We start from the raw sequence: 16,550 nt of genomic DNA on the forward strand, positions 1-16,550 counted from the left end.
CGATATAACCGATGTTTTAAATTTGAAATCGAATTTCCGAAATAACCGAAACGAAATTTCGAATTGGCTCGGTTCGGTCGGTTAATTCGATTTTACCGAAATTTTGTTCACTTCTACTCATAATGATCGTGTCATACAATATGAATCAAACCAATAAATCAAGAAAGTGCAAACATAAAAAAAAACAAAAAAACAGAAATGAGTATCGTTTGAAAATAAAATGGGAAAAGTTGCATTTTTATCAAAACCCAATCTAAACAAAACCCATTTTTTCCCCTTTTTTTAAATTAAAATTCAAAAAATCTATTTTTAAATGTAACATAGTCAAGCTTCGATTCCGTCCCCGAAAGATATCACTTTCATAGAATATTACATCTTTGTCAAAATCAAAATAATGGAAAAAAGAATATGTTGCCTCGGGTTCTTACGAGCCTTAAGGCTTTGAAACTCCAAGCCAGAGACCTAGATGGATTTAAAACCTTGTAAGCTGAACTTTTCACCACAGTTCCCACTCTCTTACAGTCAAGCAAAAAGCATCCCAAAAAGCGCCGATCGGGAAACACAACTCGTGAAATCGTGAATCTGATCGGGATCCATGGCCGAAGAGCACGAGAAACACGAGCCAACCTTGATCGATAAGATCACGGAGAAATTTCACAGTCACGATTCATCTTCATCGTCGGATTCGGACAACGATAGGGACGAAAAACCGGCCTCCAAGATCTATCGTCTCTTCGGCCGCGAAAAGCCAGTGCACAAGGTCCTTGGCGGTGGAAAGCGTACGATTTTCGTTCTATGAACTTTATTTATCGATTTAATCGTTCCTTGCTCTAGATTTTGTGGTTATGATAGAGCGAGGAATGCAAAATATATCTCTGTGTTGATGGCGGGTTTTAGGATTTGGATGTGTCGATTGGATCACTTGCAGATATGTTCACTAGATATTGTTTATTTGTTCACTAGATATGTTCTCATTCAGTAATTCTTTTATAGTCCGCAGATAAACTGTGTTACAAATAAAGGCTAAATTCACGAAGTTATCAACACTGTGTGTTTCTTTTAGATGGCGTAATGGACGGTTTTATATTTTGTCCATGTGAGATAATGTTAGGTATGTCGTTTTTCTAAATTGTTTCCTGGGGTGTAGAGAAATAAACTTTTCTTGAGTTTTTCCGTTGATAATAAGTATGGAAGGATAGAAAACCTTTTCAGTGGCTTTGGTACTTTTACCCCTTCAAAAATCTATTATATGGTTTTAACATGACTGATGGACTTCTCATTGACAATATGTTAAAATAGTGCTCGCAGTTTCACGTGCTACTTTTCTTTCTTTGTTTCATCCTCTCGATGCTTGAAATCTGAGAGCGTCAAGATTTAAGTTTTATGCTGTGAATCCCATGTCTTGAACTGGAAAATTAATTTTTGTATGATATATTTATGGATGATTTATGTCCTCTTGAAAGACAAAAAGTCTGACGCGAAGGCATGGGAGTTAGACTCCTTCAGTTTTCTCATAATAAGGAATGTTATTATCATTAATGTGGTATATCTTTGGATGGTTTATGTTCTCTCGAAACATGAAGAGTCTGATGTCATGTGAATGCATGGGAACCAAATTAGTTGAGTTTTGAGGGACTGGTTTTGTACTTTGGTTATCTGAAATACAAGGTATAGTTTATAAATTTAAGTTGTGATCTGGATTTGGTTGTTGATGAGTTTGTCGCCAGTCTCAAATTTTATATTTAATGTTCTCAACTGGTCTGGACGCCAGTGGTGCTTGTATGCATACTGTTGAAATTCTATAGAACTGTCAGCCATAAGAACTGGCGATATGTTATTATGTAGTCGGATATACTTTATGTTTGGTGTTTTGTATATCGTCTCACATTGATAATTTATCAGCTGCTGATATTTTCCTATGGAGGGACAAGAAAATTTCTGGCGGGTTGCTTGGTGTTGCCACCGCAATTTGGGTGTTTTTTGAACTGCTTGAATATCATTTGCTCTCACTACTGTGCCACATCCTGATTCTTGCCCTGGCAGTCCTTTTCTTGTGGTCAAATGCATCCACGTTCATCAACAAGTATACTTCTCAAGTGACCCATAAGATTTCCTTTTTTGGCATTTTTTACAATCTTCTTAGTTTTCAGTTTTACTTGTGCATCCCAGATCTCCACCTAAGATACCAGAAGTCATTATTCCAGAGGATATCATCTTGGGTGTGGCTTCTGCCTTTAGGGTCGAATTCAACAGAGCTTTTGCTATCATTCGAGATATTGCGCGCGGGAGAGATCTTAAGAAATTCCTTGCTGTATGTGCTAGCATTTGTTAACTCTTACTTGATTATTGAATGCAATTTCCATTTTAATTTCATTTTGCCTGCAATATTAACAAATATTCATAGACCATATTTTTCTTGATGGCCGGGTAAGTTGTTTTGAAATTAACTAAATAATGCATCATTTTTGGTATCATACTATCATGTTAATACTTTACTTGAAATGAAGTTTATTGTAATTGTACATGGCTTGTTCATTAATCATAAATCCTTATGTTTTCTGATTTTTAGGTGATTGTTGGCCTATGGGTATTATCTGTTCTGGGAAGTTGTTGCAGCTTCCTCACTTTGTTTTACATAGGTACGTAGTAACTTAATTCTGGAATTAAAAGCAATATTCTTTGCATTACTCGATTGATTTTTCTCACGATTTCCCATTTCTCATATATAGGCTTCATTTTGGTGCACACAGTACCTGTAATCTATGAAAAATATGATGCTCAGATTGATGCTTTTGCCGAGAGAGCTGAGGCAGAGTTCAAGAAACAATATGCTGTGTTCGATGCAAAGGTATTGAGTAAAATTCCTAAAGGTATTAAAGACAAGCTTCCATAGATCTTGCAAAATGGTGCCGTGTAAGTGTTTTTTCTGCAAGACTCGGGCGTCTGATAGAAGAACCCAAGACTGTACCGATTTTTGTTTTTTGTTTTTTTTTTACGAAGTCTATGGTTTCATATAATTTATGATGGATTCAGTAATTTTGTGAGGCAGTTGAGTTTTTTGCTACTCAATGTTTGAATCAAATTGCTTTGTTGCGGCTACTTGGTTTAACTAGTTGCGATTGGCATCACCATAACTGACAGCTTCCTTTATAATTATTCTTATTATTTATTTTTTATGAGTTGTATTCACTTGAAGGTGTTATACACTCAAAATCGGGTCAGATTTCGGGTCAACCCGCGTTTTTTTCAACTCGAACCCGAAGCAACCCGTAAAACCCCAAACCCGAACACGAACCCGTCTAACCCAAATTTTATTTATTTTTTAAAAAAAATTTAATGAAAAAAATTCGAAAAAATAAAAAATAATAATATTTCAATTTAAATACATAATAACAAAATTTTCGATTAAATAAATAATTGTTAAAAAAATAAAAAATATACAAAATAAATATTAAATGATGAAAATTATCATATAAATATACAATAAATTTTGTTCAAACATACAATATATAAAAATATAGGTAATATTTTCAAAAAAAAAAAAAATCGGGTCAACTCGCGACCCAACCCGTCTAACCGGACACTAACCTGAACCCACTCAGCCCGAACCCGAAAAATCCGAACCCGAAAAATCCGAACCCGATTTTTTTCGTATTGGATCGTGTCAGGATTAACGAATCGTGTTACATTTTGCCACCCCTGAGTAGAAGCAAGCAGCGGTTCTGTGATTTAGTTGAAATCCGTACATTATTCGTTATGAATGCAATTTAAGTTTGTATTCTCGAAATACATACTCAATAATAGAATGAAAATTTGAGATAAAAATGGACATATTCAAGCTTTTTAACAGAATTATGGACAGAAGGTTTTGAGATCTTTCACTTAGGTAAATTTATATGATAATTTTTGTGGCCGTAAGATTTTTATTTAGAGTAGTATTTTATGCTGATAAATGCTTACAATAGTTCTAACGTTAAAATTCAAAACTAAAAAAGTCACGTTCAAACGATTACTGTTTTCCAGAAACTCAATATTATTATTCGATCGAAATTTGAATGTAATTTCATAATTCCTAAGAAAAATTTAGGTAATATTGATGATTTTAACACGATAGACTTTTTAAAATGATCATTAAAGTTCACAGTAAATATATTTATTATCATGAATATAAATGAAAACATAAATTTTCCTCCATCTAAAATTTCACGACGTACTGGCCTATTTGCTTATCACAGTGGGTTTTTTGGTCTCTTTAGGAGGTTCCAAATGCTATTCTGGGCTATAGGATAGTTCATATGCCCATAGCTTGCAGAAGGAATTGTCGTCTGTATCACTGTCGCTGTCACTGTCGGAGGAAGATTCTGATGAAAAAGAGCCACCTAAGATATACTCCACAAGCTGCCAAAAATTGGCTCAAGTTAAATTGGGTTGCGCTTGTTTTTGTATTTCAGTAGAAAATAATGGATTATATGGTCAAAGCAATAAGTTTTTAGACATGCTTCAACACATAAAGATGAGCAAGCACATGAAAGATAACCATGATTCTATGATGCTAAGAATTCAAGCACGACTAGAGATTGCCCTACAATGAAGATATATGTCTCAAAAGGATTTCACCTGTCGTGTGGATAGAGGGTTGATTTGGTGGGTGCTGTTGTCTATGGTACCCAAGGTATTGGAGCACTGGTTGCTATTTAACCAAACAATTGAACCGCAACTCGAACAGTATCCCCTGTGAGATTTAAATCTTCTCCAACAAATCTCTGCGATCACATGAAAGCCAAATTAAGTATCCGCTTCATATACAGCGCCAATCTACTCATTAACACGTCCATGGGAAGAACCAAGAGAAAAAGAAAGAATCTGAATTGATCCATAGATTTCACATAACAAATAAAAATGGAAAGAGAGATGAAACATAAATCATGGATCAACTTATCCCTCCCGGGTTTACCTTAGAAAAGGATCATCACGTAAATTCCATGAAATAAGGTTTAATCTTAGTCTGGCTAAATTCCAAATCTTCAAATTTCCGATAGCATTTTGATATTTCGGAAATGGGATATAATCATTTGTGATCCAAAATGAATGAGAAAAATTATCTCCATTCAGTAATGTAGATGCAAAGGATCCCAACATGGCAACATGTCGACCATGATATAACATATTTTAGCAATGTGCTGTCTTTATTCTAAAGTTAAAAAAAAAATTGAAGTCTTACAAATGGTCGGGGTATGGTATAAGGGCCTACATAGCATCCAAGAAGATATTTAATACTAAGGATGTTGCAATATACCTCTATAGGATCTTTCGAAAGCATTTCTCCAATCAATATCAGCCTTAGTTTCAGCGTGATTGGCTGAATGCACATCTTTCTTACTTTTTATTGTTCCATCAGTATTATTGCCATTGATCTTAAATGAACTGTCAAGTTTACCAAAGAAAGTAGCATGTAAACTCTTCCACAAATGGTTGTCACTAGCTACCGCATTCCACAACCTGCACATGGGAGAACCTGATGATCTAGAATGTTTCACAATTTTGTTTTTGTGGACAGGAAATGAATTATAAATAAAGAGGCACAACTGAAGGATAAGTATTATTCTGATCCATTGATCAAACTTATTAATCAGCTACCCTATCAGAAAATGTATCCCCAATATAAATAAATAACATGTGGTAATTATTTGATGTCGTCATTGGCTCGAGCAGAAGGTATAAACCAGTTTTTTATGGTTTCCTCTAGTAAAAACATACATTTTACAATTCCTTCAAAAATCTGTTTGTTCCTTCAATCCTTTGTTTCCAAAGCTCCAAAGGAATGCCTTATGTTTAGCTAATCAAAGACTGAATAATTCGCGATCCACAATCCACAGATGTGAACCTAGTTTCAAGCACAAATAAAAAGCAGAAAGTAAAGCACCTGCAGACTGCAGCCGCAGAAACCAGAGACTGCAAATCTAAGAAGCCAAAGACGTGGAAAAGAACATCCCGAGGAAGCACAGTCAGAACTGGGGAAAAAATCACAATTTGACACACAAAATCAAACATCAAAGCAATCAAAACTCAGCAGTCAGCAACCACACGCGAAAGAATAGATAATGAACAAAACAAACTATGCCATATAATAACATTACATCCGCGACAACACAGAGATTGTCATTATATTAGGATCAGTTGCATACGCTAGCATAAGACTAGTACCAAGAGCTTAATACAAAAAAGATAGAAAAAAAAGGTCAAATTAAAAATCACTTTCTTTACAAATTCAATGCTATGAGTCAGACAACATTACCCAATGGATGCCAGAGCAGTAACATCAGAGCTACATGAACTAATTAATTACATAAAAACCTACGAAATTAGCCAAAAGAGAGAGGAGATAACGGCAAATTAGATATTAATCTATTATCCTCTCCACGTGAGTAGAGCCTTGGAAAACAGGAAATCATATAGATAAACTAAATGTACAAACTCTTTCAAAATTACAGCAAAAAACGAATCAATTAAATTGAACGTATAGAAAGAGACCTTCTTCTTCTTTAAGGGACTTGGACTTTCTCTTACAAGCAACCACTGCATGCTTGTATTCCTTAACTGCCAGACCCCGCTTCTGTTTCGGCAGAGCAAACTCCGCGCTTTGCAAAAGAGAATTAGCTGCTGAAATAGCAGACTGCACTTGAATCCTAAATAACCGAAACACAAATACAACCCCTGAATCCAGCAAACTTAAAGGAGATAAATAAACAATAATAAGGGGAAAAAATGTGTGCCTCCAAAACTTACTCAGGAAGGAGGCTAAACGCGAAAAGGGTGTCTTGGAAAATTTGGGACTGCAGATTTTTGGGGCATATGGAGTAGGCGCTTCTGAGGAACAAGCTCAACTCTTTGCATGCTAATGAGTAACGATAGGGTCGACAGAGGGATTCCTTCAAGCGAAGATTTTGGTATCTTTGAATTGGAGTTTTAATCATAATCATACAAATCCAAAAGATTAGGGAAAGATCGGAATAACATATAGTCTCAGACTTGTACGTATGGACGGCAATATTCGGGGAATACAGCAGAAGAGAGAACGACGCCGTTTCAGCTGTTCGAATTGAAGATCGACGACAACCAATGGATATTTTAAAGTTTGAATCCCATCAATATAAAACTTATCGCCGACTCTCTTTAGTTATTTAAATTAAATTAAATTAAATTAACCGATAAAAATGCAATTATGTGTCAATTTTGTTATTTTTTACACAAAAATTAGTAAAAGGTGGTCCGGATTTTTTTAAAAAAAATTATTTTAACTACGCTCAAGCTCGTATGTATCTGTCTAGAACGATAATTCATCAAATTATTACAATTTTATATGACAAAAACTCATTCAATACAGTTTCATAAATCAATTTTGTGATATTGATCTACAACATGACTCTTTCCGTGAAAATATTAATATTTATGTCGAAAACATTATTTTTTAATGATAGATATTTATCAGGTCGATTCGTCTCATAGATATAGATAATGTTAAACATACAAACAATATATCGTATAATAATATACATAAATTATATCGTGAGATTTTATATTCAATGTATCATGAAATGTTAATAAATTAAATTTTAGTATATAATTTTCTATAGTGTAAAATATGTTATACAAATATTGTTGTACACATATCATCACTCCATGGATGTTGATAGAATCGTCTCATACCTATTCTTTTTATTTTATAATATAATATAAAATTGGAGCTTTATTGAAGTAATATATTTATTTCATTTATGAAAATTCTCAAAATTCATAATTTAAAATCACTCTAAACTTTGCCTTGATTTCTTTGCCATCTTGTATCACCAAATCATATATACTCAGGAAAGAGCATGTCTCTTATGAGAAGATCTCACGAATCTTTATCTGTGAGACGGTTCAACCATTTCGATATTCATAATAAAAAATAATATTCTTAGCATAAAAAATAATATTTTTGACATCCACATCATCGTTAAAATTGAGAGAGCATTCCATCCCAAATCTGCATTTGATAATAGGCCAAAAATTGTGTGAGACAGTTTCACAGGTTGTATTTTGTGAGACGGATCTCTTATTTGGGTTATCTATAAAAAAATATTAATTTTTATACTAAGAGTATTATTTTTTCTAAATGCTGTTATTTATTCATTTGAAAAATAATACTAGAATTCGTAGTCTTGTTGTCAGCCAGAGGGAAACAGCTGAACAGCAGGTGGATTGTGGAGGCATTACTCCATTGGAGCCAAACTGCTACTTCTCTCTTTTTTGAGTCATCTCTAGTTCTCTACTTTTAATCCGGTATGCATTTACTAAATACAGTGAGGTCATGGTCGTTTCTCTTCTTTCTCAGGCCATGGTTGCCAGAGGAGATCTTGGTGCAGAATTGCCAATCGAAGAGGTCCCTTTGTTGCAGGTAATCTTATGATTTGTCTCTGCCTGCTATGCCAGTTAGAGCTCATGGATATTTCTACATTTTCCTACCAATACATTGTCGACTCCGAATAATTTGACATGAAAGCAAAATATGACAATCGCAGGAAGAAATTATCAGGATATGTCGTAGTATGGGAAAAGCAGTCATAGTGGCCACGAATATGCTCGAGAGTATGATAGTTCATCCCATACCTATCCGAGCAGAGGTCTCAGATATTGTGATTGCCGTTAAAGAAGGTGCCGATGCGGTTATGCTTTCTGGAGAAACTGCTCATGGGAAGTAAGTACTCTGCTCTTGATTTTTGAGATTAAATATCTATCCTTTTCTCGTATATTTTCTTGCAACAATTTTTGTCATGAATGATTTGACTTTGACTCAGACAAAAATTGTTGAAAGGATTCTCATTCAATGAAAGGTTTCCTCTGAAAGCAGTCAAGGTAATGCACAATGTCTCCTTGCGGACTGAAGCTACTATAGTGGGTGCACAAACACCTTCAAATCTAGGTCAAACCTTCCAGGCAAGTGCATTCTTTTGTTTAGCAATTCCCAAGCCAATGTTCTTTGCATGATTTTTATGCATGTGGATGCATATCCTACTTAATGCAGCCAAATTTTACCAATTTTGGAATATGCAGAATCATGAGTGAAATGTTTGCTTTCCATGCAACAATGATGTCTCAAATACGCTTGGAACTTCAATTGTTGTGTTCATCAGAACAGGTTTCATGGCCATTTTACTTGTCTGCCCGTTCACATGGAGTTGTCTTCTGATGCCGAGGAGACATTTGCCACTGCGTTAGATTTATTAAAGGTGAACATTCATTAGCATAATATCCAGATCAGGAAAGTGTTGGGGCAATGATACGGGCTTTCCTTTGCATCAAATTGAATTGATTTTCAATGTGTAGATGGAAATTGGTGTGGCGAGTTTTTCCCTCTATTATATTTATTTATAGCAACTCATGTGTTCTCAATTTTCTACCTTCTTTGGTTGTCAAATATAACCATTTTTAGCATCATACCGTGATGAGGACTTTTTTGGTTGATGACTATTATAAATAAATAAGGGTTAAGTGGCAGAAAGGATTCATCGAAAAATTACATAATGAAATTAAGAAACGCGAGAGAGATCAACTGAAACACCGAAAGTTTTACCCAATTTTTGTTGTCCTTTCCCTTAACTATTTGTAATTCTATGGCACCATGGAAGATATAGTTTGCTTTGTATTAACTAACCCACTAGTGCATATCACACAACCTAACATAAAAAGTCAAAAACTAGAGGGAACGACCAACGGCAAATCACGTAAACTACAGTTCAAATAAATATAATAATATTTCAAATAACAGTCATGTCTAACTAAATCTGACACTGTAGAAATCCCAATACCACACATTTTAACTTGGACACTTACGACGCACGCAAACACATACATTATCGGACACTGTACAAGAAATAATAATTTTATCCACCGTGCTCAGACCTCCATGCAAACATAAAGCAAACTAGTTGACTGAAACCAATAAATTTGCTTGCGCTCAATTATGAGTTATAGGATAGGGGATCTCCTGGCTCAGCTCCACCACTAATTTCTTGATTATTGTTGCTTGTACCACCCCTAAGCATTGCCATCAAGGTACCTCCATGCACTCTGCCCTCAGGAAGAGTGAGATGATTCAAGCAAGCATTTCCAAAGGTGAAATTCTGGCTCGGCATATTTGGGGGAGGGATCAACTGTCCATGGTCCAGCAGGGTGAAAGGGTAAGAAAGAACGTCTCCAGCGGAAGAAATGCTTTTCATTTGTGTAGATGTTGCGGAATGTGTGTCGTTAGTTGTCGACACTGTTCCAAAGCTTTCTTTTATTGGTTTATTAGGAAATTGAGCACTGTGGGTAGCACAAAAGCCAGATTTTCCCTTAGCTAATTTATTGCATGGAACCATACATGGACGACCAAGCTCTGGACCCAATTGTCCCCAAGAACATCGTCTTCCTCCACCATGTGTCTTGCAAAAATCTGTGCTCCCTTGGGCACTCTTCGGGCAATCTTCAAACTGGCACCTTCTTCCGCCACCATGGCGGACACAATAATCTGTGCGCCCTCTAGCACTCTTGCTACATTCAGGAACAGCACATCTCTTGCCCCCACCATGTCGAACACAAAATAAAGTTCCCCCATGCACACTTTTGGTGCATCCTTGCAATGTACATCTTTTCCCACCACCATGGCCTTTACAGTATGGAGTGCTGCCTTCTGCACCTTTTGTGCACCCGACAGATGTGCATCTTCTGCCACCGCCGTGAGCTTTACAAAACATGGTACTTCCTTGAGCACCCTTTTTACAGTCCGGGTATTGGCAACGACGGCCACCTCCATGGGATATGCAGAGTCCAGAGATACCCTCAGCACTCTTCGAGCAATTTTCCATCTTGCACCTTTTGCCACCCCCATGACGAATACAGAACCCTGACTTACCTCTTGCTGCACGACTGCAATTCTCATGATTGCACCGCCTACCACCACCATGACTAATACAGTACTCAGTGCGGCCTTCAGCACTTTTGGTACATCCAAGATGCTGGCAGCGACGACCACCTCCATGTGCCTTGCAAAAAGCAGTTTTGCCTTCAGCTCCCTTTTGACACCCGAACCTCTGACACCTCTTGCCACCACCATGGGAGATACAAAGACCAGAAGCACCTCTTGCACCTCTTGCACCTCTAGTGCATCCTTCAAACCTGCAGCTTTTCAAGCTCTTTTTGTGTTGTTGATCAGGTAGATCAGAAGCAGTGCCACCTAAGAAAGAATAAGAGGACCAATTTTCCACCAATCTTGGAAGTACAAAATTAGAATTGACACCACCATGGTCCAGGTAAGAAAGGGTAGAACTCTCAAAATTTTGCAATGGAGGAATAAGAGGACCAATTTTCCACCGGGATGAAGTTGATCCTTCATCCACTAGTTGGACTGTTGAAGTTAAAGCTGGGGGCTCAAAATTACTCGGATAAGAAATTAATCCATGATTGAGAGTGGTAACATCAGATTCAGAGGGTCTGGTGGATAGGCTCAACTGAAGGTCTAAAGTGGGCTTCCTTGTCGCAAATGAATTCAAAGTGCCAGTGGAACGCCTGTTTGAATTGTGTAGCCTTTCATCTCCTGTGTTGAGATTAATGCTTAGACCAAGATCTATACAAGACTCCTCTTCCCGTTCTTTCCCCGAGCATGTGGTAGTGCAGGAAATTGATGAAAGCCCCAATCCAAGAGCCAGAGGAGACCCATCTCTCCAATTTATATGTCCATTAATATCATAACATTTTCTCTTACATCCACTCGAAAATAAAGAACTTGACACACCAGGTGAATCAACATGTACAGCAGAGACAGCGGTGTAAGGTAAAACTCGTTCCAAATCTTTTGATGCAGAAGGAAGAGTGGTATAGCCAGGGATACCATCCATGCACTGAACTTACAACTTGGTCAATCGAACTTAAATCCAATTAAAATGAAAAAAAAAAAGATCTACTGGACTTCTGAGTTATAAGCGAGAGAAGACTGTGGGAAGAAAAGAATAGAAAAAGAAAATCTAAAAGTTAAATATCAAACTATATAGTTCCTTATGAGGAAGCAACCACCACTAACAAAACCTGAAGTGTCCTGGCGATCCATTTGAAGAGCGAAGAATACTATTTGAACAAGTCACAAGAGACAAGAAAACATTAACTAAGGATTATTTAAATATGTTGAGGACCCAGACTCCCGACTGTCATCCTGTTTCAAGACATTAGAATCCATGATTACAAACAAAGTTTTACGTACTAAAACTGACACAATTTGATAATCAATCTAGTGAAAAGAGTAAAGTGGCTTCGAAACAAGAACATCAACTCCATATAATGTCTGCCGAAGCTTGAAACACTCAAATTAGAATATATGAATTCATATATTTCTATAAAAATTAACTCGGCATAGTACCGTGTGCAAGTTGAAATGACATGACAGAACCAAGTACTTTTGGCATATTTTTCAAGGGAGCCGAAACTAAATGACAAGGTCCCAAGGCCAATAAGATCTAAAGGCAGCTCAAGGAAGACATTTGTCAGAATGAAGTGTGTTTATGCATGAGAACAAGCAAGAGAGTGAGGCGTGTACAAACAAAGAGGCAGTAAGAGAAAACGATACAAAACTTTCAGAATCCATCATCTTTTGCTTCAATCAGCTCATTTACAATCAATGGATTCCTTCATTTAATGGGCGTCTAGTGGTTGTTAGATACGTGAACATCATTAACAACAACTTGCACATGAAGATGAGCATGAAAAGCTTAGTCTCCCAAAGGCATAATATTCAGAAACACGATCAAAAGAAATTCATTCAATAGTTCTGTTGTTTAGACTCCACTGTCTACTCCCAATGATTCTGTTTCCAATTTTTTTCTTAATAAAAATATTTGAAAAGAGAAACCTCCGTTGTTCCGAACAAAAACCACTGTAGAGAGGTTCAGATTCATAAGGAGATTAAAAAAAACAAAGACGGCAAGAACACGCTTTAGCATACATCTGTCTAACTCGAAAAATAAAAAAGAAAAGCACTTTTTTAATGGAAATTCACCCTCCCTCGAGAAAAAGCACAAAATATCTGTAGTTTGTCAGATTAACTCAAGAAAATCTTGAAGGATGCATAGAAAATGAAATGAAATCAAAGCCCCGGCCATTGCAAAAGTTGCCAAGGTAAAGTAAATCGAACCCGAAGAATACTGTCAGACATAAAATCAATCACGTTTAAATATAGATTTATTCAATTTCTTTCAAGCCTTGATTGTCTTCACATGCACATAATCAGAAATAAGCGGCCAAACACGCTTGGAAATATACACACAATCAAATTATCTATCAATCAATAACGCAACTGCAATCACAGGAAATTTTTTAAAAAATGTATAATAAAATCGATGCAACACCACAGAACACACCGAATAATACTATTCCAAGAAGAAGAATGAATTACCCTGAAATCTCAAGGAAAAAGTGGTTCTGCACAGCACAAGCGCCCACGTTAGACGCAAAGGGAACTAAGGGGGGTGCCGGCAAATCTCGAAACGAGGAAAAATAGAGAGGTGGGGAGGGAAAAAAAGATCGGTTGAGAACACCAAGGGTAAATATGTGACTGAGTAGGCGCGTGCGTATGCAAGGTAGCGACAATGTCAATCCTCCGCGTGCGGGCGCAGGTTAGTTCCTCCGGGTATTCACTGTTCAACCTTCTCTTCATTGAATGAATTATCCAAATTGATTACTTGACACTTGAAATGCTCAATCGAGAGAAGATTTTGTTGAATTTTGTATCGACAAGTGAAAAAGTTCGAGGTCTAAAGTTTTGGCTTCCATTATTTATTTTAAATTAACTTTAAAATGATTTAAGCAATTACATGTGATTTGACATAAAATAAAGGATAATGATTACGCCAAAATCGATGTATTTGTTTTAAATTATGTAGACAATGGATACTTTCAAATTTTCCATTTGGGGAAATTCTTTTTACGTTATTCTACAATATACGACCATGCAATATGTAAATATAGACTATAGTTCGTAGAACCCTAGGCTCTAAGCTCAATAAGATGAAAGAAAGAAAGCTCCAACCCCTAGGGGTTCGGCAAAGATGTTCCTTTTCTCCTTCGCACAACACAAACAAATGAAAACTACGACAATTTCTTTTTTGTTACTTGATTATAATAAAGTACAAAAGCCAACTTATAACAAACATTATTATTCAGCACAATGACATGTAAACGCCATAGTGTCAAAATCCATATGATCGTCTCAATGACATGTAAATGCTTGGACAAAATGAAATTCATATTGAGAAAAGGGAGAAAAGATAGAATTCCCGGTTTGAATTCAAGTGATTACCTTGCTTTGATAGTCCTCTCTACATAATCATATAAGCTACTATGACCATGAATACCTCCTGCCACAAGATATTGAATGATCTCTAAGAGTGAACAAATTTGTTTCAGCAATTTTTGTTTTCGAGATTCCTCTATTATTGCGGAAACATCTGATCGCATAATCTCCATTCGAAGAAAAATTTGTAATTCATAACTGTTGCACAGTCAAGGAAGCACATAAAAATAAAGCTATTTTGCAACTTTAGATGCTCTTAGAATTAGGAATATAAAATGACAAAACAAAGGATACTCTTTGAGTATATTTTCTGATGAAGTCGGGGGTTGAGATGCTTTTGTGAGCGAATCTTGTTCCTTCTGCATCTCTTTCATTTCCTTGGGTTCCCTTAGGAGAAGTTCCATCAATTTGCCATCAAAGGCATCACTGCAAGAACCATCCCGAATTTGCATTTGTGATTGATCGATAGAATTATAGTCTCACGCTTTTGATGCAACCAGTGAATGAATGATTTGACCACTCGCTGTGCCAGATTCTGCAAGTCTGTTCCAGATCCCAGAACCTGCTGGATTCTCTTTGGAAGATTGCTAAAAAAGGATTCTGAGGTCTCCGAGCTTGAAATAAGCATAGCTTCTTCCATTGCAGATGGAACACAGGAGGCAGAAAATATCTCCCTGAACTTGGATCGGTGAGATGTTCTTAAGCAATATGGATCAATCTTATCAATTTGTTTCATCCAGCAATTCAAGAACTTCAACTTTTTAGAATTTTTCAAACTGTCCGGCAGTGTAAACCTCAAACATGTCCATTTGAGATCCTTCAAATGCTGCCTTGCAGAAGGAACTCCATGTCATCTACTGATACAGTTGAATTCGTTTCTCTTTCCTCTTTACAACCACGTGTTTTTCATAATTTCCAGATGTTGAGGACTCAGTTTGGGAATCAAAACGTGGATTTGAGTCAGGTAACTCTTCGGCACAAGTATCATGGACCTGATCATCTATCCTCCGCAATTTGGATTGACTAATACAATTAGACAAAACATTACCACGGTCCATGATGGAGAGAATTGCCAAATGAGCTGTGAGAGGCTTTAGACTGCCAATGCATGTATGTCCATTGCTACTCAAGAGGGAGACAGAAGCCGAGCAACTGTTATTATGGAGAAAGATCAAAAAATTTTCCAGGTGGGGATCTGACTTCTGTAAGTGACTCTATCCATGTCTTTATGCAGTGATTCAAGAACCCTGTCAGCCAAAAAGTCCCCACTACATTTATTTCTAACTTTTCCCATCTCTTCAAGGAACTCGCACACAAAAACATGCTCTGAATAGCATTCAATCTTCTCAAGATCACAATATCCAGGCACAGCCTTGACATATAACTTTATATTACCATCACCAAACGGACTCAAAAAAGAGTCTTCATCATGGTCTTCACCTTGTGAATCCTTGGAGTCCAAGTTACCAAGTGCATGATTGTTTCTAATAGCACTAGGAAAACTCTTCAATTTCACAAACTCGAGATCACAACACTTGTATTCTAAAGGCATCCCCTTTGTATTCAATATCTCGAGATTCAACTGACCACCGCATTTGCTCTCATCCTTACCACCAAAATCCACGAAATCAAATGGTACCCAATTTTTGGATAAATCAACCCTAAGGGCAACAAAGCTGAGCCCAAAACAATACAATTGGTCAAGCAAAATCCCCAACCCATTTTCCTGATACAATTCACAAGAATTTGTGATTGGGTCACGTATTTATAGTCTAATTTCTTATCATTGATGTTTTCAAGCCATAATTCGTCACTATTAACATCAATCCAACATACATGCAGATCCCTGCTTAAAAAAGCCTCCCTCACAGCACAAACTATACCATCAAACTTCAGCAATAATTCTTCAGAATCATGCCAACTAATAGAATTTAGCAGAAACTTTAACGGAGAAAACAATAGAACCAAATTCGAAGGAATTTTAAAAAATTCGCTAAACATTGATTTATCCCTACCTACAGAAATTTCGTGCTCATTCTCCCAACCATAATCGTGAATGAGCTGAAGCAGCGCGCTTTGAATATTCAGAAAATGTGGCCTTCCCAGAGGATTTGGCATATCAAGAAGGAACTGAGTTTAGGTTGTTCGACAGGGACGCTAATGTTTCTAGAGGGAAGTTGAAAGAGATCGA

At 36.6% G+C, this 16,550-nt stretch overlaps 4 protein-coding genes across 4 annotated transcripts; 2 read left to right on the top strand and 2 right to left on the bottom strand.

The window, feature by feature from the left end:
* The first annotated feature begins 497 nt into the window (after positions 1 to 497).
* On the top strand, positions 498 to 3,134 carry LOC142540325 (reticulon-like protein B3). Its single transcript, XM_075646389.1, has 5 exons — positions 498 to 779; positions 1,903 to 2,083; positions 2,170 to 2,311; positions 2,570 to 2,639; positions 2,730 to 3,134. The coding sequence occupies exons 1-5, from the start codon at positions 596 to 598 to the stop codon at positions 2,891 to 2,893; spliced, it is 741 nt and encodes a 246-aa protein (XP_075502504.1). The 5' UTR covers positions 498 to 595; the 3' UTR covers positions 2,894 to 3,134.
* Positions 3,135 to 4,093: 959 nt separating this feature from the next.
* LOC142540326 (F-box protein At5g52880) lies at positions 4,094 to 7,136 on the bottom strand. Its single transcript, XM_075646390.1, has 6 exons — positions 6,787 to 7,136; positions 6,532 to 6,686; positions 5,924 to 6,011; positions 5,297 to 5,499; positions 4,618 to 4,763; positions 4,094 to 4,398 (listed from the first exon to the last, which is right to left on the bottom strand). The coding sequence occupies exons 1-6, from the start codon at positions 6,978 to 6,980 to the stop codon at positions 4,270 to 4,272; spliced, it is 915 nt and encodes a 304-aa protein (XP_075502505.1). The 5' UTR covers positions 6,981 to 7,136; the 3' UTR covers positions 4,094 to 4,269.
* Positions 7,137 to 8,149: 1,013 nt separating this feature from the next.
* LOC142538976 (plastidial pyruvate kinase 2-like) lies at positions 8,150 to 9,113 on the top strand. The gene is made up of 3 exons (XM_075644271.1): positions 8,150 to 8,437; positions 8,562 to 8,737; positions 8,874 to 9,113. The coding sequence occupies exons 1-3, from the start codon at positions 8,351 to 8,353 to the stop codon at positions 9,025 to 9,027; spliced, it is 417 nt and encodes a 138-aa protein (XP_075500386.1). The 5' UTR covers positions 8,150 to 8,350; the 3' UTR covers positions 9,028 to 9,113.
* Positions 9,114 to 9,760: 647 nt separating this feature from the next.
* On the bottom strand, positions 9,761 to 13,737 carry LOC142540327 (uncharacterized). The gene is made up of 2 exons (XM_075646391.1): positions 13,463 to 13,737; positions 9,761 to 12,226 (listed from the first exon to the last, which is right to left on the bottom strand). Exon 2 carries the CDS (start codon positions 11,913 to 11,915, stop codon positions 10,002 to 10,004), a length of 1,914 nt encoding a protein of 637 aa, XP_075502506.1. The 5' UTR covers positions 11,916 to 12,226; positions 13,463 to 13,737; the 3' UTR covers positions 9,761 to 10,001.
* Positions 13,738 to 16,550: the final 2,813 nt, after the last annotated feature.

This window comes from Primulina tabacum, chromosome 3 (assembly GCF_025594145.1).
Source record: "Primulina tabacum isolate GXHZ01 chromosome 3, ASM2559414v2, whole genome shotgun sequence".
Lineage (NCBI taxonomy): Eukaryota > Viridiplantae > Streptophyta > Magnoliopsida > Lamiales > Gesneriaceae > Primulina > Primulina tabacum.

What these genes read in the sequence shown, in the direction of transcription:
- LOC142540325 (XM_075646389.1), top strand. Translation starts at nt 596, where the DNA reads ATGGCCGAAGAGCACGAGAAACACGAGCCAACCTTGATCGATAAGATC. An exon ending in GCATCCACGTTCATCAACAA is followed by an intron (nt 2,084 to 2,169) that starts GTATACTTCTCA and finishes TGTGCATCCCAG; the next exon opens with ATCTCCACCTAAGATACCAG. An exon ending in ATCTTAAGAAATTCCTTGCT is followed by an intron (nt 2,312 to 2,569) that starts GTATGTGCTAGC and finishes TCTGATTTTTAG; the next exon opens with GTGATTGTTGGCCTATGGGT.
- LOC142540326 (XM_075646390.1), bottom strand. Translation starts at nt 6,980, where the DNA reads ATGATTATGATTAAAACTCCAATTCAAAGATACCAAAATCTTCGCTTG. An exon ending in TTTCGAAAGATCCTATAGAG is followed by an intron (nt 4,764 to 5,296) that starts GTATATTGCAAC and finishes ATGTGATCGCAG; the next exon opens with AGATTTGTTGGAGAAGATTT. An exon ending in ACCCTCTATCCACACGACAG is followed by an intron (nt 4,399 to 4,617) that starts GTGAAATCCTTT and finishes AATTTTTGGCAG; the next exon opens with CTTGTGGAGTATATCTTAGG.
- LOC142538976 (XM_075644271.1), top strand. Translation starts at nt 8,351, where the DNA reads ATGGTCGTTTCTCTTCTTTCTCAGGCCATGGTTGCCAGAGGAGATCTT. An exon ending in AAGAGGTCCCTTTGTTGCAG is followed by an intron (nt 8,438 to 8,561) that starts GTAATCTTATGA and finishes TGACAATCGCAG; the next exon opens with GAAGAAATTATCAGGATATG. An exon ending in GGAGAAACTGCTCATGGGAA is followed by an intron (nt 8,738 to 8,873) that starts GTAAGTACTCTG and finishes ATTCAATGAAAG; the next exon opens with GTTTCCTCTGAAAGCAGTCA.
- LOC142540327 (XM_075646391.1), bottom strand. Translation starts at nt 11,915, where the DNA reads ATGGATGGTATCCCTGGCTATACCACTCTTCCTTCTGCATCAAAAGAT.